Consider the following 23916-nt stretch of genomic DNA (forward strand, 5'->3'; position numbering starts at 1 on the left):
TAAATGATACTGTAACATTACAGATCATTAGTAATGAGATGCTATTCCATCTAGATACCATTCATTGCGTCTGTGAGGCATTAGATTAACACTGATGAGCTTATACATACAGCATCCTCTAAATCAGGGGTGCCCAATCCCGGTCCTCGAGAGCTACCGTCCTGCAGCTTTTAGATGCATCCTTGTTCCCACACACCTGAATCAAATGAATGGCTTGTTATCAGGCCTTTGCCAAACATGATGGCATGCTGAAGAGATCAAACCATTTGACTCAGCTGTGTTGGAGTAGGGATGCATCTAAAAGCTGCAGGATAGTAGCTCTCGAGGACTGGGATTGGGCAGGCCTGCTCTAAATAAACAGTCATAATGAGAATGTAATTAGTGAATATCAAAATAGATTTCTGCAAATTAGCGGGGACAAGACTTTATTTAATGTGGACAAACTAGCACTTTGATTTCAGACTAAGGCTGATAGATTCAGATGTATAGTGATAGATCAGCACTGATGAGACAGTATTTACTGGGTGCAGATATATAGGATAATGCATCACTGGTGGCTAGACAGAACAGAACATACTGAGTGGCTGAATCAGGAATTCGTTCCAAGAGAGAGATTTTCTACAGATGGATTTAAGATGCAGTGAAAAGGGCAAAGTATACTGTTTTAAAAAAAAGATGCATCAGCATTTAATACCACATATTTTAATACTGCGTGGATGTACAAAATACTTTAAGAGATATTTGACATCCATAGGAAAAATTTTTCATTGCTGTCAGAGACCTTGATAGAGAAATAGGCTGGAGGAAGATGTGCATGAATGGAAAGATAGGTAGATTCAGAGGTGGGGGGAAAAAAGAGTGATGAATTACTCCAGCAAGCTAGAGGACAGAAGAGCCGGCTGTCAGCTAAGCAATCAGGCAGAGAGAGTTTGGAAGGAGGAGGGAGGTAACCAAGCTGAAGCATGAGAGAGAGGGAGAAAAGGTGAAAGCTCCACAGAGGAAAACAGGAGAATTTTGATGTAAGCAAAGCCTGATAGTAGTTAAAAGTAAATTAACTTCTTAACTTCTAACTGTAGAAAAAATAATAGGTAACGGGAAACATTCTTCAGCTGATTTACAGTTCAAATATAACACAGACCCCATTCACATGAAGGAAAGAGTGGCAGTGTGTTTTTACTGTAACCAACGGAGCAGAAGAAATCGAGTTCCCAAAAGTTGAAAGCATCACTTCTCAGCTGTGTATAAAACCCTGAGCAGTAGAGAGGCGAGACAATCTAAAACCTGAAGGAGGTTTTGTATTTACTTCACATGTTCAGAAACACATTTCCTGGAGAGGTTTTAGTGCACAAACAAGGATGGTTTAATGGTTTAATACCTGAAACTAAACAAGGCTTTTGAGAATTTTACAAAGTTAGTGGTCAAGGTGAAGTGTGGACTGAGTGTTTGTATCAATGAGTACGTACACCACAGACTGATATCTACGACTTTGATGTGGCTCAAGCTTAGTTCTAATTTGGAATCTTCTTTTTTTGTTGTTACCAAATTATGATTATTTTCTCACTAAATTTAAAGACATTTCTAGGTGAGAAGAGAGTTTTGAAGATGAATAAAAGTCCTGCTTCACCATCTGCTGCATCTTTGTTGATAGTACAGAATACTTTGACCTTACAGAGACAGTGAGTGGGTCTAGGAAAGTACAGATGAGACCAAAATGATTATTCCCTTATGAAGTTTCAAATTTTTGTTCAGATTTTAGCAAAGAATGCACAAATCACTGGTGGGCAATAATGGACTTTAACTTTGTAATGCTCAAAACTTGTAAAATTAAGTTAAGACAGAGGATTATCTTCTACTTTACACACAGTAAAAAACTTAAGCAAGAGTTTGAGCTGTTGCTCGAAAGCATCATACCATAAACAAAAGAAATCAGAGGGGACTAAAAAAATCATTAATGCTCATAAAGCAGGAGATGGATATGCAAAGCTTTCCCAGGGTTAAGGTACAAGGACTGGAGTGAGAAGTACTATCAATAAATTTAGGAATACTTTCAAGCCAGATTGAAGTATGCTGGATATGCAAAGCTTTCCCAGGGTTAAGGTACAAGGACTGGAGTGAGAAGTACTATCAATAAATTTAGGAATACTTTCAAGCCAGATTGAAGTATGCTAAGGACAATCTGGAGAAAGATTATGCATACCAGAAGAGCGTCCTTTGGTCCGATAGGACGAAAGCAGAGCTCTTTGGCCATCAAGACTGCTTATGTTTGGAGAAAGAAGAGAGAAGCATACAACACTAAAACCACTGTCCCCATAGTGAAACACAGTGTTGGGAGTGTTATGCTTTGGGGATGCATCATTGCATCTGGAACTGGGAATCTTGTTAAGGCAGAAGGAATCGTGATAACAGAAGGATATGTAAAGATTTTGAAAGACAACCTCAAACTGTCATCAGCAAAACTGGGTCTGGATCGGCACTTTTTCTTCCAGTATGACAACAACCCAAAGCATACATTGCTCCTGATTAGCTACGAAGGGGCATAAACAAAGCCTTTACTTGATCCCACTGCAAATCTTTGGGGTGAACTGAAGACCAAGGTCCAAGCAGAGAAGAATAGACTAGTATTGCTCAGGTAACCTGAGTAATACTTGTTGAAAGTACAACAAATAACTGCAGGCTGTTATCCAATAGTCATTCTGTCATAACTCAACCCAGAGCTTCGGACAGGGTGTAATATAGGAAGGTTAGGGGTGGGACATGAAAACAAAGAGCTGACATGATCAAAGACTCAAACTGTTATGTCCGGCGTGGCAGATGTGTGGAGTTGTAGATTAGGACCCAAGATGCAGCTTTTGACGAGAGTGAACTTTATTAAGTAAGAAGGAATAAAAACAAACAGAAACGGCGAGATGAGAATAAACTAAACCGGAACAACTAACGAAACAAACCTAGAACCAAACCCAGAGACGTAGGGAGACACGGAGAGACAACGGAGGGAGATACGCACACGAACCAGCAACACACACGAGAAAACATAGGGCTTAAATACACATAGGGCAATCAGGAAATGGGAAACAGGAGCGAGGCATGGCTGGGAGTAATTGGACATAACAAGACAAGGGGAGTGAAATACAGGGTGGGCCATTTATATGGATACACCGTAATAACATGGGAATGGTTGGTGATATTATGGGGCGATTGTGGCTCAAGAGTTGGGAGTTCGTCTTGTAATCGGAAGGTTGCCGGTTCGAGCCCCGGCTCGGACAGTCTCGGTCGTTGTTTCCTTGGGCAAGACACTTCACCCGTTGCTTACTGGTGGTGGTCAGAGGGCCCGGTGTCGCCTGTTTCCGGCAGCCTCGCCTCTGTCAGTGTGCCCCAGGGTGGCTGTGGCTACAATGTAGCTTGCCATCACCAGTGTGTGAATGTGTGTGTGAATGGGTGGATGACTGGATATGTAAAGCGCTTTGGGGTCCTTAGGGACTATTAAAGTGCTATATAAATACAGGCCATTTACCATTTACCATATTAAAGTCCTGTTTGTGGCACATTAGTATGTGTGAGGGGGCAAACTCCTCAAGATGGGTGGTGACCACGGTGGCCATTTAGAAGTCGGCCATCTTAGATACAAGTTTTGTTTTTTCAATAGGAACAGGGCCATGTGACACATCAAACTTATTGGTAATGTGAAGTTAACAAACAAAACCACCGCTATTGGTCTGACACTAAACCACATTGGATGGATCCCTCCAAGACTGTTGGAACAACAAAAGTGATGGTTTGGTGTGGTATATGGGGTACAACGATAGTGGGTCCATTCTTCATCAATGGAAACCTCAAGGCCACTGGATATTTGGAATTGCTACATGATGATGTGTTTCCCTCTTTATGCACTGAAGCTGGCACGTTCCGTGAGTTTTTCCAGCAAGATGGTGCACCACCACATTATGGGTGCCAGGTCCGAGCATTCCTAGATGAACAGTTTCCTGGAAAGTGGATTGGTCATCGTGGGCCAGTTGAATGGCTCCCAAGGTCTCCTGATCTGACCCCCTTAGACTTTTATCTTTGGGGTCATCTGAAGGCAATTGTCTATGGTGTGAAGATACGAGATGTGCAGCACCTGAAACTACGGATACTGGATGCCTGTGCTGGCATTTCTCCTGCGGTGTTACTATCAGTGTGTGAAGAGTGGGAGAAGAGGGTTGCATTGACAATCCAACACAATGGGCAGCACATTGAACACATTTTATAAGTGGTCAGGAACTTGTAAATAACTCATGAAAGAATGAAGTTACGTTGAAACCGAGCACACCATTGTTTTTCTTGTGACATTACCAATAGGTTTGATGTGTCACATGGCCCTGTTCCTATTGAGAAAACAAAAGTTGTATCCAAGATGGCCGACTTCTAAATGGCCACCGTGGTCACCACCCATCTTGAGGAGTTTGCCCCCTCACACATACTAATGTGCCACAAACAGGACTTTAATATCACCATCCATTCCCATGTTATTACGGTGTATCCATATAAATGGCCCACCCTGTAAAAACACTGACAAAAGACACGAACCTTCAAAATAAAACGGGAAACACACTTAACAGACTGGGGGACACAGAACATAGGAACATGAAACGTGAAACAGGAGAGTACAAAAACCCAAAATAAACAAAACCACAAAATAATAATAAACTTAACATAAACACGGAGTCACAGACTCCGGACCATGACACAAACAGTCTTTGGACCTAAATTTCTCCAGACATTACCTGATCAGTGAAGTCATTAGCAAACAGGATGTGCTTTCTGTTTAGCCTGATAATCAATCTTCTGTAATGTGCTGATGAAATAGCAACAGAATGTCTTTTTGCTTATACGCTGACAATACAAAATGGCGACGGTGAGGTCGGCTGCCGTGCTCGATGCTCTGCCCCAACTTCTCCCCTTTTTGCAGTTTTTCGTCACTTTTTGCTATATCTGCCATAATCTTGCATGGGCATCATGCAAAACACAGAAATTCGCTACAGTAGAGACACTTTGGTTTCTATTGGTCTACAATACACGAACATTTCACCATGTTTAACTCCGGACCCAACCTGGCCAAAGGAGATCCTGAGAGAGAACAAAGGACGCGACCCCAAGTGATGGCCTCGAGGGAAACGAGCCGGCATCAGGAACAGGCTACGGGCTCGCGCACACCGCGCACCCATGCCCGGTATCCTGCTAGCCAATGTTCAATCCATCGAGAACAAGCTTGATGACCTCAGAGCCAGAATCAAGTTCCAGAGAGACATTCGGGACTGCAACCTCCTCTGCTTCACCGAGACTTGGCTGAACCCAGTGATACCAGACCACGCCGTGCAGCCGACGGGGTTCTTTTCGGTTTACCGCATGGACAGGACAATGGAGTCGGGGAAGAAAAGAGGTGGTGGAGTGTGTTTGATGGTGAACAACAGATGGTGCGACAGCACAAACATCTCCCCACTCACACGCTCTTGCTCGCCCAATCTGGAACTTTTGATCATTAAATGTCGCCCTTTCTATCTCCCTCGGGAATTCACCGCGGTCATTGCCTGCACTGTTTACATTCCGCCTCATGCGGACTCGGACACTGCCTTATGTGAGCTACATGGGGCTCTCACACATCAACAAACACTTCACCAAGATGCCGCACTCATTGTTATGGGAGATTTTAACAGAGTGAATCTCAACGGACATTTCACAACCTTCACCAGCACATCAACTGCCCCACCCGGGGCACTAGGACATTAGACCACTGCTACACCCCGTTCAAGAACTGTTACAAGGCTCAGCCCCTGCTGGCATTTGGTAAATAGGACCATGCCACCATCTTCCTCATGCCTGCTTACAAACAAAGGCTAAAGCAGCAACCACCAATCAGGAGGGAGGTCGCTCACTGGACGGACTAATCAGTGGCCGCGCTGCAGGACGCACTGGATGACGCAGACTGGGACATGTTTCGGCGCAGCTCTGATGACATCAACATGTTTACGGAAGCGGTTGTGGGATTTATCGGGAAACTAGCGGACAGCAGAAAGAACTATCATCCGAACATTTCCCAACTAGAAGCCGTGGGTGGATAAAAACATCCGCGACGCTCTGAGATCATGCACCGCTGCCTACAATGAAGGGCTCGTCTCCGGTAATATGGACCTATACAAGGCTGCGTCCTACAACGTGCGCAGTGCGGTCAGAAAGGCAAAGCGGAGCTACGGGGAAAAACTAGAGTCACAGCTACGACAGTGCAACTCTAGGAGCCTGTGGAAAGGACTGCGGACTATAACGGACTATAAACGACCAGCTTCTTCAATGATGAATGCCGATGCTTCACTGGCTGATGAGCTGAACACGTTTTATGCTCGCTTCGATGCCGCAGCAATTAAAACAAACGGCTGCGCGCGCTCGGAGTGCACCAGTGAAGAAAATGCATTCATCATCACAGAGCATGCCGTGAGGAACACCTTCAGGAGGGTGAACACCAGGAAGGCAGCAGGACCAGATGCAATCCCTGGCCGGGTACTGAGAGCCTGCGCTGACCAGCTAGCACCGGTGTTCACAGAGATCTTCAACCTCTCCCTGGCCCAAGCAGTCGTTCCCACGTGCTTCAAACAGTCCATTATTGTTCCTGTTCCAAAGAAACAACAGCCCGCTTGCCACAATGACTACCGTCCAGTAGCACTGACTTCAATTGTGATGAAGTGTTTTGAAAGACTGATGAGAGATCACATCACTTCTTCACTTCCTGCCACCATCGACTCACTTCAGTTTGCTTACCGGACTAATCGTTCCACAGACGATGCCATATCTCACCTGCTCCACACATCCCTGAGTCACCTGGACACTGGCAGAGGGAATTATGTTAGGATGCTGTTCGTGGACTACAATTCAGCATTCAACACGAATAATTCCCTCTAAGCTTTTCACCAAGTTGACGGATCTAGGACTCAGCTCATCACTGTGTCAGTGGATCCTCAACTTCCTCACAGACAGACCCCAATCAGTGCGGGTGGGAAAACAAGTCTCCCCCTCCATCTCACTCAGCACTGGAGTGCCTCAGGGCTGTGTTTTAAGCCCCCTGCTGTACTCACTGTACACTTATGACTGTGTAGTCACATCAGACACCACCTCCATTGTCACTTTTGCTGACGACACTGCTGTTGTGGGCCTGATCTCCGACAACATCGAGACGGCCTACCTGGAGGAGATTAGGAACCTGGAGACCTGGTGCCAGGAGAATAACCTGCTCCTAAACATCAGCAAGATTAAGGAGCTGATCGTGGACTTCACTACAAAGCAGGCGAGGAATTACAAACCCCTCATCATCAGTGGCACGCCAGTGGAGAGAGTGGACAGTTTCCGATACCTGGGTGTCCACATCACTCAGGACCTGTCATGGTCCTGTCCTGTCATATCAACACCCTGGTTAAGAAAGCCCGTCAGCATCTCTTCTTCCTCAGAAGACTTAGAGACTTCCATCTGCCACTGAAGGCGCTCAAGAACTTCTACTCCTGCACCATCGAGAGCGTCCTGACGGCAAACATCTGCACCTGGTTTGGGAACAGCACCAAGCAGGACAGACGAGATCTGCAAAGAGTGGTGCGCTCAGCCAAACGCATCATTCAATCAGAGCTCCCTGACCTGCTGTCCATCTACACCAAGCGACCAAAGCTAAGAAGATTATGATGGACCTCTCCCATCCCAACAATGGACTCTTCTCACTGTTGAGGTCTGGGAAGCGCCTCCGCTCCCTTAAGGCCAAAACAGAGAGAATGAGGAGGAGCTTCTTCCCCCAGGCTATTCGGGCCCTGAACCAGGTGTAGGACTGAACTCTCCCATACACGTCACTATAAGACTGGACTCTCACACACATCACATCACCACACGCACCACCACACATTTCCTATAATCCTATAATTCCTATAATTTATAATCTTTATAATCTTTATAATCTCTTCTGCTATTTGCACATTCTTTACTGTAAATTCCCAAGTTAATTTGTAAATTTTGTAGTAACCTCTAAATTGTAAATATTGTAAAACCTTTTTTTCTGTCATTTAATGGTCGGACATTGTACAGCTACAAGCATTTCACCCCCACGTCATACTGTGTATGGTTGTGTGTGTGTGACAAATAAAATGTTAATTTTAATTTTGAATTTATTAAATATCTCTTCTTGCTTAACAGTTGTTTTCATTTTGTTGTTTCACAGATATTTCAGAGGAAGCTTTTATCACTTTTATTCAAAGTGCCTCACTCTACTCTGAGAGCATGAACGCTCTCAGCCTGTATACATGGCTCCTGTGGGAATTGAACCCCTCACCCTGGCAGTCATACAGTAGCACCCATTTAAGATCAGTGCTATCACTGCCAGAGAGTGGGGTTAAATTCCCACGGGGCCCCACACCTGCCACTCTTTAAAAATGCATGCTCTTAAGGCACTTTGGATGAAAGCACCCTCCAAATGGCGGCTGTAGGTAATGAAAATTTTTCAAAAAATTCTCAGCTAAAACTGATATATAGAGTGTTGGAAATGAGCGGCGCAGATATAGAGCTGCTATTCTGTGGCAGCCGACTGCGGTATTGTCAGCGGTGATAATATTTTCTGTGAGCTGAAGATAGCTTCTCCCTCAGCACGCCTGAGGGGAGGTTAAGCCTCATAGCTAGTGGCCTGTGAACCAGAGAATGGGAACTCCTGTGTGTGTGTGGGTCTGTGTGTGTCTGTGTGTGTTTGCGTAGATGGAAGCTAGTGAGAGGAATTGGAGGTTGTGAAAGGGAGAAGAAAAGTTGTAGCGAGAGAAGGAAAAGAGATTTGTGTCCTTTCACTCATATCTGTTTCATAGATAGATGCATAGATGGATACAGGGTGATTTAATGGGAACTAATGCGATAAATGCACTATTTTCTTTCTACTTGATCACCTCATCTCACCGTCTTTATTTTCCCCTCCATCTTGATTCCACCCGTCTCTCCCTCTTTCATTTATTTTCCTGCTCCACACCTTTCCTTCTCCTCCCCCTCCTCTCCATCTCATCCATCAATCCATTCATCCATCTCTCCTGATCGGCCCTCAGCCCACAGAGAGAGAGCAAGAGAGAGTTAGCATCAGGATTATTTGTCTCCCTTACTATGCTGTCATATCTCTCCCTGACCCCCTCTCTCTCTTTCCCCCCTCCCTCATTATCTTTTATCCCGCCCCACCTCTCCTACCCTCTACCTCCAAGCATCCATAACTCCTCCTGATGGGGTCCAGTGCCCCAGAGACACAGGTTCTCTCCACACCTCCTCCTCCCTCTACATTACCAACCTTTCCTCCATCCATTCCTCACTAGTCTCTTGCTAATTTTCACCTCTGCCATTCTTCTCCATACACAGTACCTCCCTGTTTTTAGTCTCAATCAAGTGACAACCCTCCTACTCATTTCCTCCTCCTTCCCCCCGTTTTTCTTTCCTCTATCTATCCTTTTCTACCTGTCAATTCAGTTTGATTTCCTTTTTTCCCTCCTTTATGCTTGCTCACCCCTCCTTTAGCTCTTTTCTTCCCTCGTCTTCCTTTAATTTTCACATTTAAACTTTCTCACCCTTTTCCCCACTTACTCCCCCTTCCCATTCCTGCTCTCTCTTCATCCTCGTATCTTTCCGCCCCTGCCTGTATCTCTTTCTCATTTTCATCCTTTGGAACAGGATAAATATGAAGAAGGAACAGATCTCTTTCCTTTCTCATTCCATTTCACCTTTTTTCTGTCTCATTTGGTTTCTTTCTTCTCACCTTTCCTTTCCCCCCCTTTTCATTTACACTCTTCAGTCTCTCCCTATTGCTTTTTTAATATTTTCTTTTATCTTTCCTTTCTTCCTCTGCCCCGTTCCCTCAACCGTGATCCTCAGCCATCGATTTTCTACTTGTTCATCTTTCATGTACTTTCTTGTACCTTTTTACCTTCACTCCCTGTCTTCCCCTTACCATACTTCTGTTCTTCTCTTCTTCCTCCCTGATTTTTCTCTTTTCATTTCTTTCACTTTTCTATCCTCTTTTTTTATCTACTCCATCCTCTCATTTCTTCATTCCCTGTCCCACATTCATCCTCCTCTCCTTTTCTCCCTTTTTTACATTTCTCCAGAGGACATGATGAATGCAGAGGTTATTGAACGGTAGAAATAATGAAATAAAATGGAACAGAAACCCACCCAGAACAAAACACATTTTCTCATTTTCTTCTAGTAAAAGTTATGAATTTTTTATGTTTCAATCTTCCTCTTTAATGAAATAGTTTTTTTAGAGGCGACACGTCATACATTTTCATAACAGGAATTTGGGCTGACATTTTCAATATGTTGTTTCGTATGGCGTGTGCTGCGTACATAATGGATTCATGAGCACCTGAGTGTGTGTTTGCATCACTGCAGGTTGGCATTTACTTGTCAGCTTTTTCCATGCATTTATGCATTTGTTTTGAATACTTATTTATGATTGTGCAAACTGACTAATATTTTAAATCACTTTTTTTTTTGTCTTCTCTCCAGTGTTTTAAACAGGACCCCGGTTCATCTCATCTATGAGATCATTCTGGTGGACGACTTCAGTGACGACGGTGAGCTGCAGCTGGACACACACATTCATATACACACTGCAAATATACACATGCCTGGTTTCTTCCAGGTCAGAGATAACAAAGATGAGACCTACAAAACAGGTCAGAGGGAGGAATGTGTCCACAGCAGCTGGGTCCACAGCTTCAGGATTAAAATGGAGTTTAAAAAAAAGAGAAGAAACTCCGTTCTGGGTCAGAACGGAGTTTCGTTCACAGCGTGCACACTATCTCATCCACAGATGTGCCCAGTCCATCTCCAGAGGTTCAAAAAGTCCTAGTGAACTATATCAAACAAGGTCAAGGTAACTTTATTTATACCCAAAGGCAAGGTAAATTTGCTTTACAGAAAAATGAAAAATTGGCATCCCTTTAAAAACACACATACCTAGTAAATATATAAAGCTCACTGTGGCACATATATAGTATATTTCGAATCAAAAACAGTTCTTATTTAATTCAGTGACAGCAACGGGGACAAAGCTATTTTTATAACGCTTTGTCCTACATCTCGGAAATAGAAACCTCCGTCCTGAGGGAAGAAGCTAAAATTCACCCCTTAGAGGATGGGAACCATTTTTAAGGATTGATAAAGCCATCCTCTGTACCTGCTTAGAGTACAGGGAGGCTAAACAAGACTGTGGCTCACCTATCAGACGACTGGACCATCTCACTATCTGATTTAGAGAGTTTTTCTCTGTGACAGAGGTCTGACCAAACCATGCCACCAAACAAAAGGATAAAACAGACTCAATAAAAGAACGATAAAACAAAGTTAAAAATTTTTGGTCAATGTGGAAGTGAACAAGTTTCCTAAGACAATAAAGGTGCTGGTGACCCTTTTTACAAACTGATTTGCAATTTTGATCAAAGTTCAGTTTTTCATTTATTATTGTCCCAAGATATTTATATGATTGTACTTGCTCTATTTTCTGACCTTTAATTAAAGTGACTCCGTGCCCATTTTGTTGTTTCCTAAAATCAACAACCATATCTTTTGTTTTAGATATGTTCAGCTGGAGATAAGACTCCTCACACCACTGAACAAAGTCATCAATGACTGGACCGTGGTTAATTTCACCTCATCTTTCAAGTAAAAGATGTGCCTCACCTCTGATACCACCCCATTTAAAAACATGCAACTTTTACTTTGAAGGCAAAGGTCTCTGATTCTGCTTTGCATCACACTCTTTACAGTTTCACTACTGCTTGGCAAGTGGTTGGAGAGTGTTTGCAGATAATTTGGCATCTTTGAAACAAACTACCAGCTTTTAGTGACAAGCAATAGCAACAGCAGGCAACTTCTAGCAATCCCTCATGACCCTTATTCACAATAGATCATAGAAATATCGATATCCTATTATATATATCAAATATCAAAGGTTTAAATTGTGCCATTTAAAAAAAACCAAATAAGCCCATTTTGAATTTGATGAATGCAACACATCTAAAAAAAGTTAGAACAAGGCCATGTTTACAGCATCCCCTCTTCTCGTAGGTCGTGGATGGAGTAATATAGTCAACAAATGAACAAATCCAATGAAAAGTCCAAAATCAACAATAATTTGATCCACATAAGTATTGTTTGTGTGTATTGGGCACCTAATATATTTTGCTCTGTTTATACCATTGAGTTAGCTCTTTCTCCCTTAAATTGGGACTAACTGGATGGTTGGAGCTTCAGTCTCCAGCTTTTCCATTAGCAAGGTTGAAATGCCAGATACAGTGGGGCAAAAAAGTATTTAGTCAGCCACCGATTGTGCAAGTTCCCCCACCTAAAATGATGACAGAGGTCAGTAATTTGCACCAGAGGTACACTTCAACTGTGAGAGACAGAATGTGAAAAAAAAAAATCCATGAATCCACATGGTAGGATTTGTAAAGAATTTATTCGTAAATCAGGGTGGAAAATAAGTATTTGGTCAATAACAAAAATACAACTCAATACTTTGTAACATAACCTTTGTTGGCAATAACAGAGGTTTACTATAGGTCTATACCAGGTTTGCACACACAGTAGCTGGTATTTTGGCCCATTCCTCCATGCAGATCTTCTCGAGAGCAGTGATGTTTTGGGGCTGTCGCCGAGCAACACGGACTTTCAACTCCCGCCACAGATTTTCTATGGGGTTGAGGTCTGGAGACTGGCTAGGCCACTCCAGGACTTTCAAATGCTTCTTACGGAGCCACTCCTTTGTTGCCCGGGCGGTGTGTTTTGGATCATTGTCATGTTGGAAGACCCAGCCTCGTTTCATCTTCAAAGTTCTCACTGATGGAAGGAGGTTTTGGCTCAAAATCTCACGATACATGGCCCCATTCATTCTGTCCTTAACACGGATCAGTCGTCCTGTCCCCTTGGCAGAAAAACAGCCCCATAGCATGATGTTTCCACCCCCATGCTTCACAGTAGGTATGGTGTTCTTGGGATGCAACTCAGTATTCTTCTTCCTCCAAACACGACGAGTTGAGTTTATACCAAAAAGTTCTACTTTGGTTTCATCTGACCACATGACATTCTCCCAATCCTCTGCTGTATCATCCATGTGCTCTCTGGCAAACTTCAGACGGGCCTGGACATGCACTGGCTTCAGCAGCGGAACACGTCTGGCACTGCGGGATTTGATTCCCTGCCGTTGTAAGGCAAGGCAAGGCAAGGCAAGTTTATTTGTATAGCACAATTCAACAACAAGGTGATTCAAAGTGCTTTACAGAGACATTAGAAACAAGAACAAATAAAAAGCATGATTTAAAATTGATTAAAACAAGCAAATAAACTAACTAACTAATTAACAAACAAACAAACAAACAAACAACAGTATATAAAATCAAAACAGATAAAATCAGAACAGTAGATAAAATCAGTAGTTAATGTAAGTTTTGAAATTTAAGCTTAAAGTGTGGATTTGGTGCTTTATTCAAATGCAGCTGAGAACAGGTGAGTCTTCAACCTGGATTTAAATAAACTGAGTGTTTCAGCTGATCTGAGGCTTTCTGGGAGTTTGTTCCAGATATAAAGAGCATAAAAGCTGAATGCAGCTTCTCCGTGTCTGGTTCTGACTCTGGGAACTGATAAAAGACCGGATCCAGATGACCTGAGGGATCTGGATGGTTCATACTGGGTCAGGAGGTCATTGATGTATTTTGGTCCTAAACCATTCAGAGCTTTATAGGCCAGCATCAGAACTTTAAAGTCTATCCTCTGACGGACAGGCAGCCAGTGTAAGGACCTCAGAGCTGGACTGATGTGGTCCACTTTTTTGGTCTTAGTGAGGACTCGAGCAGCAGAGTTCTGAATGAGCTGTAGTTGTCTGACTGATTTTTTAGGTAGACCTGTAAAGATGCTGTTACAGTAATCAAGCCTACTAAAGATGAATGCATGGACTAGTTTTTCCAGGTCCTGTTGAGACATCAGATCTTTTATCCTTGATATATTCTTGAGGTGATAGTAAGCTGACTTTGTTATTGTCTTAATGTGTTTTTCTAAGTTTAGGTCTGCATCCATCACTACACCCAAATTTCTCGCCTGGTTTGTGGTTTTTAGATGTATAGATTGAAGTTCTCTGGTGACCTGTAATCGTTTTTCTTTGGCGCCAAAGACTATTACCTCAGTTTTGTTTTTGTTTAGCTGGAGAAAATTGTGGCACAACCAGTCATTGATTTCCTCAATGCATTTACCAAGAGCCTGTACAGGGCCTCGGTCTCCTGGTGACATTGTGATATATATTTGTGTGTCATCTGCATAGCTGTGATAGTTTATTTTGTTGTTGTTTATAATCTGTGCCAGTGGGAGCATGTAGATGTTAAACAGAAGGGGTCCGAAGATGGAACCTTGGGGAACTCCACATGTGATACTTCTCTGCTCAGATGTGAAGTTACCTATTGATACAAAGTATTTCCTGTTTTCTACGTATGTTTTGAACCAGTTTAGTACAGTTCCTGAAAGACCTGTCCAGTTCTCCAGTCGTTTGAGTAATATGTTGTGGTCAACTGTATCAAATGCTGCACTGAGATCCAGTAAAACTAGGACTGACATTTTTCCACTGTCTGTATTCAGACATATGTCATTAAACACTTTGGTCAGAGCGGTTTCAGTGCTGTGGTTCTGTCTAAAACCTGACTGGAAGGCATCGTAGCAATTATTCTGTTTTAAGAAGTAACTGAGCTGTTGAGAAACTGCTTTTTCAATGATCTTACTTAAAAACGGGAGATTTGAGATCGGCCTGTAGTTGTTCATTTGTGTCTTGTCAAGATTGTCCTTTTTCAGTATAGGTTTGATTACAGCAGTTTTTAGTGATTCTGGAAACACACCTGATAATAAAGAAAAGTTGACGATCTGCAACAGGTCTGACTCTAAAGTCTTTGAGACCTTTTTGAAAAAACTTGTTGGCAGGACATCTAAACAGCAGGAGGAGGAGTTCAGTTGACCTAAGATGTCCTCCAGGTCTTTGCTGTTAATAGGTTGAAACTGTTTCATGGTCTCGTAAACAGTTTTTTGGTGGACACAGTACATATCCTGGATCTGCTGTTGATGTACCAATTGCTTGTCTAATTTTTTGGATTTTTTCAGTGAAGAATTTGGCAAAGTCATTGCAGGCCATGGTCGAATGAAGTTCAGCTGCCACTGACACAGGGGGGTTTGTTAGCCTGTCAACTGTAGAAAATAAGACCCGAGCATTATGGCTGTTTTTAGTGATGATGTCAGAGAAGTAGGACCTCCTTGCATTCCTCAGTTGTAAATTATAATTGTGAAGTTTCTCTTTATAAATGTCATAATGAACCTGGAGGTTTGTTTTTCTCCATCTGCGCTCAGCTTTCCTACACTCTCTTTTTTCATTTTTCACCAGTGTGGAGTTTCTCCATGGAGACTTTTTCCTTCCAGAGATAACCTTCACCTTAATGGGAGCAATAGTGTCCATTACATTTAACATGTTAGCATTGAAGCTATTGACGAGCTCATTGACTGACCCTCTGGACAGGTCAGGTGTTAATGGGAAGACCTGGTTAAAAATTGCACTACTGTGTTCAGTTATACACCGTTTTGTGATCACTGTTGTTGATATATTTGTGTGGGCTGAGATTTTACTTTCAAAGAAAACACAGTAATGATCAGACAGGCCCACATCAGACACAGTAACCTTTGAAATGCTCAGGCCTTTGGAGATCAGTAGGTCAAGAGTGTGTCCTCTATTATGTGTGGCCTCTGTTACATGCTGAGTCAGCCCAAAGTTGCCCAGAGTGTTACTCAGGTCTTTAGTCCCTTTGTCCTGAGGGTTGTCCACATGAATGTTAAAATCCCCAGCAATAATTACACAGTCAAAATCAACACAGATCACAGACAGCAGTTCACTGAGGTCATTAAAAAAGTCTGTGCAGTATTTGGGAGGCCTGTAAACATTAAGAAACACAACTTTGGATGGGGCCTTCAGCTGTAAAGCCACATATTCAAAAGACTGAAAACTTCCAGGAGATAGCTGCTTACATTGAAATGATTCATTAAATAAGACAGCAACCCCTCCTCCTCTCCTGCTCGCCCTGACCAGCTAGAGATCTAATGTTTAATAAAGCCAACTTAAGTGTTTTAGAGGTATTACTTGTCCCCTCGTGTTTGGGAGCAGTCTGTGGCACACAAGGTATGTTTACTATGTTTAAAGATCTTTTAGAGTGCAGCTCTCTGTGTTTTGACCAGGCCACATGTCTCCTGTCACCTAAAAGTACAGAAATTTTAAAACCTTCTAGTAAACAGGGTCCCAGCTTCTCCTGGGAAAAGTCATCACTGCCATAATCCTCACAGCCCGGACCCTTCACACATCACGCATCAGACTGCGGAGACAGGGCATGAAGAGGAACTAAGGGGGGCGAGGCTGGGCAATGTGACTTCGATTGCTCTGTTGAGGGTGGGGCTCGATGGCGAACCTTTGGCCGCTCTGGTGGGGGGTTTATGGGGGACAAAAAGGGATTGGGACGGGGGGTAGATCTGAGCCCAGCATTGACCCGCTCCATCATCTCCTCAGTGAATTTCAGGTGTGGGGAGGAGGGAGAAAGGGAGGGGGAGGAGGGTGATGGCCTGTCAGGGGTTTGGGGGACTGGGGAAGGTCGTGGTCCCTTGTCCTGGTCGTTGGTGTTGTTGAGAGAGTTGGAGGCAAATAGGGACCCCTCTTCTTGCCTTAGATGTCTCTCCTTTCTGAGGCTCTTCCTCAGATGCCATGGATGTCTCTCCTTTCTGAGGCTCTTCCCGGGTGGGGGCAAATGGAGCTCCTCCTCAAGGTTTCTGCTGGGCTTTGTCTGTTCTTGGAGTACTGTTTGTTCCTCTTTATGAGATAACTCCTCGTTTATCTCAGCCTTGGCACCAAGCACAGATGGATGACGTATGGAATAAAACAAGTTGGAGGTGAACAGTTTCACCCCTGACTTGTTAAAATTAAATCCATTTGCTTTGAACAGATGCCTGCGTTCCCAAAAAATATTAAAGTTGTCGATAAAATGCACTGAGTGGTCAGCACATGCTGATATAAGCCATTTATTCAGTGTAAACAACCTGCTGAATCTCTCGTCTCCTCCTCTGACCGGCGGTACAGGTCCACTGATGAATACAGCTGCATTCAGAGAGTTTACAGTATTTAATAATCCAGTAAAGTCCCGTTTCAGAACCTCCGACTGTTGTTTGGACACATCGTTTGACCCTGTATGCAGAACAATGTTTGTCACAGTTGGATATTCATCTGCAATTTGAAGAATTCTCTCCTTCAGGTTGTTGACCATATCGTTAGGAAAGCAGAGGACTTTAGTGTTCTTACCGCACATCCTTTGTACATCCTTTACAGCAGAGTCACCCACAATCAGAGTTTCAGGCCTAGCCTTTAGCTTTCCCTGTGGCCTTTCACTTTTCAACAGATTTTCAGACCTTATTTCGCTGCTTTTAGATGGATGGTTGTCCGATATAGATCCAGGGTCCTTTGATAGTGGAGCAAATCTGTTCTGCAGTTTCACATTCAGTTGTTTTGGAGGTTTGTTGTTAACCTTCCTATTCACGGTTGTCCAGTCCTGTTTCCTCCTGTATACAGGGGTAGAAGAGCTTCTCTGTCTCGTAGGAAGTGAAGGCCAGTCGGTTTCAGAGATTTCAGCTCGCTGTGCCCTGCCTGTGATACGTCCTCCCCCTTCCAGGAGACATGATTTATGTCTTGGTTTTGCACCAAGACAGTCTAAGGGGGGATTATCACTTGAGGATTTATAATAATGCACAGAGTCTACTTTCTTGGTCATGTTATCTGTGCTCCTTAGCTGTGTACTAGCTTGCTCATCGCCATTGTTTTGAATCAAAGGCAAGGTTGTTTCATTTCCACACAGTCCATTTACCTCCACGTTTACTTCTAAGCGATGAATTTTTGTCTCCAGTACTGCAATCTTCTGCAGGAGGCTGTGGTAGTCATCTGTGGAGAGGGAAGGCATCTTGTTGCTAGTTAGCCTAGCGGTTAGCACCTTTCCAGGCTATTGAGGCTGCTCGGTGCCCAGACGCTGTAATCAGGCTTCAGCTGTGTCTAGGCCACAGACACACGGAGCGCTGAGGACAAGGTAACCATAAAATGTTGCTGTTTCTGTTAAGAACACTCTAGTCCTAATGATCTACAAGTGTCCAGAAGTTATCGCAGGTAAGCTCACACGGAAAAAAGGGAAAAAATCAGCATAAAAATCAATAAAAATCAATATAAGAAGCAAAGCATTCAAGAGCAAAGAGATGAAGCGTCCACACTCACAAAGGGGAGGAGCCAAAAAAAAAAAAAACCTGACTGTTTGAGGCTGTGGACAGGTGTCTTTTATACAGATTGTAGTTGTAGTGTGTTACTGATGGTGACCTTTGTTACTTTGGTCCCAGCTCTCTGCAGGTCATTCACCAGGTCCCCCCGTGTGGTTCTGGGATCTTTGCTCACCGTTCTCATGATCATTTTGACCCCACGGGATGAGATCTTGCGTGGAGCCCCAGATCGAGGGAGATTATCAGTGGTCTTGTATGTCTTCCATTTTCTGATGATTGCTCCCACAGTTGATTTTTTCACACCAAGCTGCTTGCCTATTGTAGATTCACTCTTCCCAGTCTGGTGCAGGTCTACAATACTTTTCCTGGTGTCCTTTGAAAGCTCTTTGGTCTTGGCCATGGCGGAGTTTGGAGTCTGACTGTTTGAGGCTGTGGACAGGTGTCTTTTATACAGATGATGAGTTCAAACAGGTGCCATTCATACAGGTAACGAGTGGGGGACAGAAAAGCTTCTTACAGAAGACGTTACAGGTCTGTGAGAGCCAGAGATTTTCCTTGTTTGAGGTGACCAAATACTTATTTTCCACCCTAATTTACGAATAAATTCTTTACAAATCCTACCATGTGAATTCATGGATTTTTTTTTCACATTCTGTCTCTCACAGTTGAAGTGTACCTCTGGTGCAAATTACTGACCTCTGTCATCATTTTAAGTGGGGGAACTTGCACAATCGGTGGCTGACTAAATACTTTTTTGCCCCACTGTATTGATATTGCCCCCCTGCACCCGTGTATCTATGTGTGATATTGAAAACTAATTTTTATTTTTAATTAATGCATACGAGTCCTGCTGCTGCCCCAAATACATGCTAGAGTACCAAATGGAAATTAATCAACAAAATATATAGTGTCATATGATGTTTTATGTATTTGATTACCAAGAAATGATAGTATTGAGGGTTTTTTAGTAACTGTAATTTGATAATCCTTAAAATAAAATGTAGTGAGTGTCTGAGTTTGGGACGATCGTGGCTCAAGAGTTGGGAGTTCGCCTTGTAATCGGAAGGTTGCCGGTTTGAGCCCCGGCTCGGACAGTCTCGGTCGTTGTGTCCTTGGGCAAGACACTTCACCTACCGCCTACTGGTGATGGCCAGAAGGGTCGATGGCTTAAGCTTAAAACTCTACTCTCAAAGCCCTGTTTGTTGATTTAATTTATGAAGTAATTTAAGGTGGCATTTTTAAAGTGTGGACAAAATGCATGATGTCCATTAATTGGCATCCTATAAATTAAAAACATGGTTAATCACACAGAAAGAAGTGAGTCTATGGAAAATTTGTTTATCAAAAACCATGATTTGAATCCTTTATATTGCCTATATACTCACAAAGTGATGTCGCAGAGATGTCCTTTAGAAGTTCCTCTTCAAAATAAGACCAGCCTCACTAAAATAAAAACAAACCATTTATAATGCAAGTGGTTTTTTAAACTTATTAAACACAGTGTACTCCTTTTAAAAGGAATTCCAACATTTTTCTAAATACTATTATTATTTTACATTTTAACATTGATTTCAACAGTTTTTGCCTGGTTACAAAAAAAAGTTGATTAATTAAAATAAATAAACCAGTTAAAAAATGTCAAATAAAAAAAAAATCAATAAGCTAACACGTGAGAAATTGTGTTTGTTTATAAACAATCTGTATTCACGTGTCATGTTGATAACAACAATGTTGATATTTGTAAATAAAAAAAATCTTACATTACTTAACCATGTAAGCTCCCTGCACCTGTCATAGGCGTTCACATGACGTCCCAAAAAATGATCCAGTCTGAAATGTTGAACATCATAGGTTGGGTTGGGTCATGGTTGGACGTCCAAATTGTGGACCAAGTCGGATGTTGTATAGATGTCCAGAATTGGTCATGGACCAACGCACCCAGTGTAGAAATGTGTACGTCTATGTGATTTCCAATGTTTAATACAATATCTAAATGGTCTCTGGTCCTATAAATCAGTTTGATTTGCGTAATTAAAAGTGAGATGATCAGAGTATTTATGTAGGGACCTATTTTTGCTACTGTTCCCCTAAAGATTAAAAATTAAATTGCTCATTAAGCAAAAGGGTTATTCAAAGTAATATATCAATCACTGGATCATTATTGGTGTCAAATGAATATGCAGCCACAGTTTAATGCTTTAGCTGGTCATAGTGGAGTTAATTATAACTACTAGGGGTAGTAAAATGGTTTAATATTCCAGGATCATATGATTTGTTTTAAATAGAAGCATAGTGGAATAAAAACTACAGTATGTCCAAGAGCAGAATATAATGGAAGTCAAATATAAATAGCTTCAAAATGTTACTGCAGACCTAGTAAGATAGTATGTTAAGAGGTGCAGTCGTTTGTAGTTTTCAGTTTTCTGTCCACTCCTGCTAGGAAATAAATTCTGGCCAGCAGACTTTGATATGATCAGAAAAAGTGTCTGCACTTTGGTTTTTGTGGTCAGGGAGTAAAGCAGTGATAAGGAAAGCACAAATATACAGGCAACTGAACACTACATGGTTTACATTGGAAACAGCAGCTTCAGGAGAAGCTAAAGCTGCCTGACAAGATTTGATTTGTTCCTGCAACTTTCTCCAGTTTCACCGACACACAGTTTATTCTTAAAGGCTGCTCAACTGCTTCAAGTGTAGTTATGCTCCTCACTATAATTTTAAGTCACAATTAAAGAATTTTTTAAGAAAACGATAGAGGCACCAACAAAAAACTTGTGTTTAGGTGTTTTTTTCCCTCTTCAGGCTTAATGAGCACGTAGCAGAGAAAATAACCACAGTGAGTGCTTCAGCGTCCCTCTTAAATTTGAATAAGATCAAAATCAGCGCAGGGAGATTTTTCACTTAACGATATGTGGCAGCTGAGTGTTTTGAAGATCAATTTGTCAAATTGCAATTCCAGCCAGTTTTCCCAAAAGCATCTTAAAGATAGGATGATAGTAAAATTCTGTGAACTTTCTGAAATCCAAGAGCCATTTCCCCAAAGCATCGTAATTTCAGATGTTCTTAGGAATTCAATTATATTAACGACTTTCTAACCATTTACTGACAGCTAAGAGTCTCTTTAAAAAGCCCTGTGATATTTTTGGTTTTTCATTTTAATTTTTTTTTTATTTAGGCTATATGCATCACAGGACATGTTATGCATCTTTGTTGCAAGTTTAGTAACCCGTAGCTAAATCTCAATGCATGCCTTGAGCAGCAGGATGTAATATAATGCTAACATGCCTTGAGCAGCAGCTAGATTAATTGAAGGTTTCTTATAGTCTTCTTATATTTTCTTAATTCCATTATCATTAATCAAAGCAATCCAGAAGCTAAACCAATTTTCATGTTGTCTCTACATTATTACATTTCATAATGAACATGGGCAGATACAAAATATTTCACAGTATTTTTAAAACATTTAAGAAAGAAGTCTACAGAACATCTATATTCAAACGCTCAACATGCAATGTGTGCATTTGTTTGCAATGTTAGGAAACACTGTAAATAAAAGATGGCTTTAGCTATCACCCATTGTATGTTTTGAGAATGACAAGTCTCAAAAGACTGACTGAATGACAAGTGACAGACCAACCATGACACCGAGGACACTGTATGCCCACTTTAACATGCTTTTTGATAATTTGTGCTATAATTTACTTAAAACTGTGTTTTCTGATTCATCACACTGCACTGGGGGACTTTAGCCTGTTTGACTGGTCAATTACAAACCAAACAGCAAATAGAAACAAAAAGGTTGTTTTAAACATGAAAGTTAAAACATGAACCCCAAACCCGTACAACCTTTGTAGAACAGGCTTTGTGTCTCATTAATAACTCGTGATTTTCCAATGTTTTTTCAACATGCAATTGTTAAAACATTTTTCTAACTCACCAATCTGAGAGCGACAGAAGTGAAAACCTGAGTGATGAAGGTTAAATAACAGCAGATTTAGACTATAAAGACATGATTGGTGTAGGTGAGGCAACAGTGAATAGATGCAATCAGCAGTGGAGACAGATACATGCCAGTAAACAACCACAGATGGATGTGCAAATCAACTACCGACAGATAATCAGTGTTAATAATACTGCATATACACTTATACAACCATATCACCAGTGCATATGCATGCTGATATACATAGCCAAAGAGAAAACAACTTTTCCAGCCGCCCACACAGGTGTGAGTCAATAAGTTTAATGCCTTGCCTTTGCTTATTTGCGGTGATTTGTTTTAGGATATTTGACCTATCATAAACAACTTTTCTCTTACTACCTTCCTCAAGCACATCAACTTAACGTTTCTGTCTTGTTCACTGTTCCTATGTTGAGGCAGTTCTCTAGATTATAAACTCTCATAAAAATCTTCTTCTTGATGTACTAGAGTTGATACATTTATAATATCACTTCTATTTAAAAATAATAATAATTATCCAATAATTTATGGTACTACCACCTAACCTCTTGCACTTTTAGCTTTCTCCTCTTTCATTCAAGAACTATTGTTGCCATATGTTTCCACAGAGAGCTGTCCTATAAATCTATATATCTCGACAACTGTTCATCCGATCTGCTTTAAACTGTGCACCAAAGAGATTTCTTTTTCTTCTGGCAGCTAAAAAATGCCAGCTGCGAGTGCTTGAGAGCAATCTGGAGATGAAGTATTTCTTTCGTTGCTATGATACAGAATATCCAAGGAAGTAATATCTTGTAAAAACCGTGAGTCTAGATGACTTTTGTTTACCTGCTATACCCACTGCAAACTAAATCGTCCTGCAAGCCAAACTTTTCATACAAGCAGTAAAAAGTCCCCATTGTTCAGCACTAGTGCGAATAGGACGTGATCTTGGTTCACTGAAGTATTTGACTCACCCTTTTGCCACTGAAAATGGAAGTCTGGTTAAAAAATGACAGCATTGGCCATAATTGTTTATGAGAAGTTGAACATTTTTCAACTGAAAAATCTGGAAAGAAAAAAGATGACCTGCTTTTTTTTTTTTAATTTTTCTTAGCATATTATCAAAAATATGTTTCTATCATTGCAAACAGCTGAGAGGGCAGTCCATGAGATGTATGCTGTGGTGGACACAGCCCCTGAGGACAATGACCAAGAAGATTTTATAATTAAGCAAGCATAGCTGTAGCTGGATCTAATCTGCATAGGAGGTAATGACTGTCTATATGTTCTACTTTTGCTGATGTTAATATACAGTATAATAGTCGTCTTAAGCAGGTAGGTACAAAGACGTAAAATGTCCACAAACAGGACTTAATTACAACAATAGTGTAACGGGAAGAGTATTTACAGTGGGGCAAAAAAGTATTTAGTCAGCCACCGATTGTGCAAGTTCCCCCACTTAAAATGATGACAGAGGTCAGTAATTTGCACCAGAGGTACACTTCAACTGTGAGAGACAGAATGTGAAAAACAAAATCCATGAATTCACATGGTAGGATTTGTAAAGAATTTATTCGTAAATCAGGGTGGAAAATAAGTATTTGGTCACCTCAAACAAGGAAAATCTC

The 23916-nt window shown here is 41.7% G+C and overlaps 1 protein-coding gene across 2 annotated transcripts in view; it reads left to right on the forward strand.

Annotated features, from left to right (window-relative positions):
• The window catches only part of galnt14 (UDP-N-acetyl-alpha-D-galactosamine:polypeptide N-acetylgalactosaminyltransferase 14 (GalNAc-T14)), a 266824-nt gene that overhangs the window by 159078 nt on the left and 83830 nt on the right, over positions 1 to 23916 (forward strand). For both annotated transcript variants that reach the window (XM_085383098.1, XM_085383097.1), the window contains exon 4: positions 10531 to 10598. In XM_085383098.1, the coding sequence (XP_085239224.1) occupies positions 10531 to 10598 (68 nt within the window). The remainder of the gene's footprint in view (positions 1 to 10530; positions 10599 to 23916) is intronic.

Source organism: Rhamphochromis longiceps, linkage group LG15, assembly GCF_057381845.1.
Source record: "Rhamphochromis longiceps isolate RC_006_pf linkage group LG15, R_longiceps_female_GT1.1, whole genome shotgun sequence".
Taxonomy (NCBI): domain Eukaryota; kingdom Metazoa; phylum Chordata; class Actinopteri; order Cichliformes; family Cichlidae; genus Rhamphochromis; species Rhamphochromis longiceps.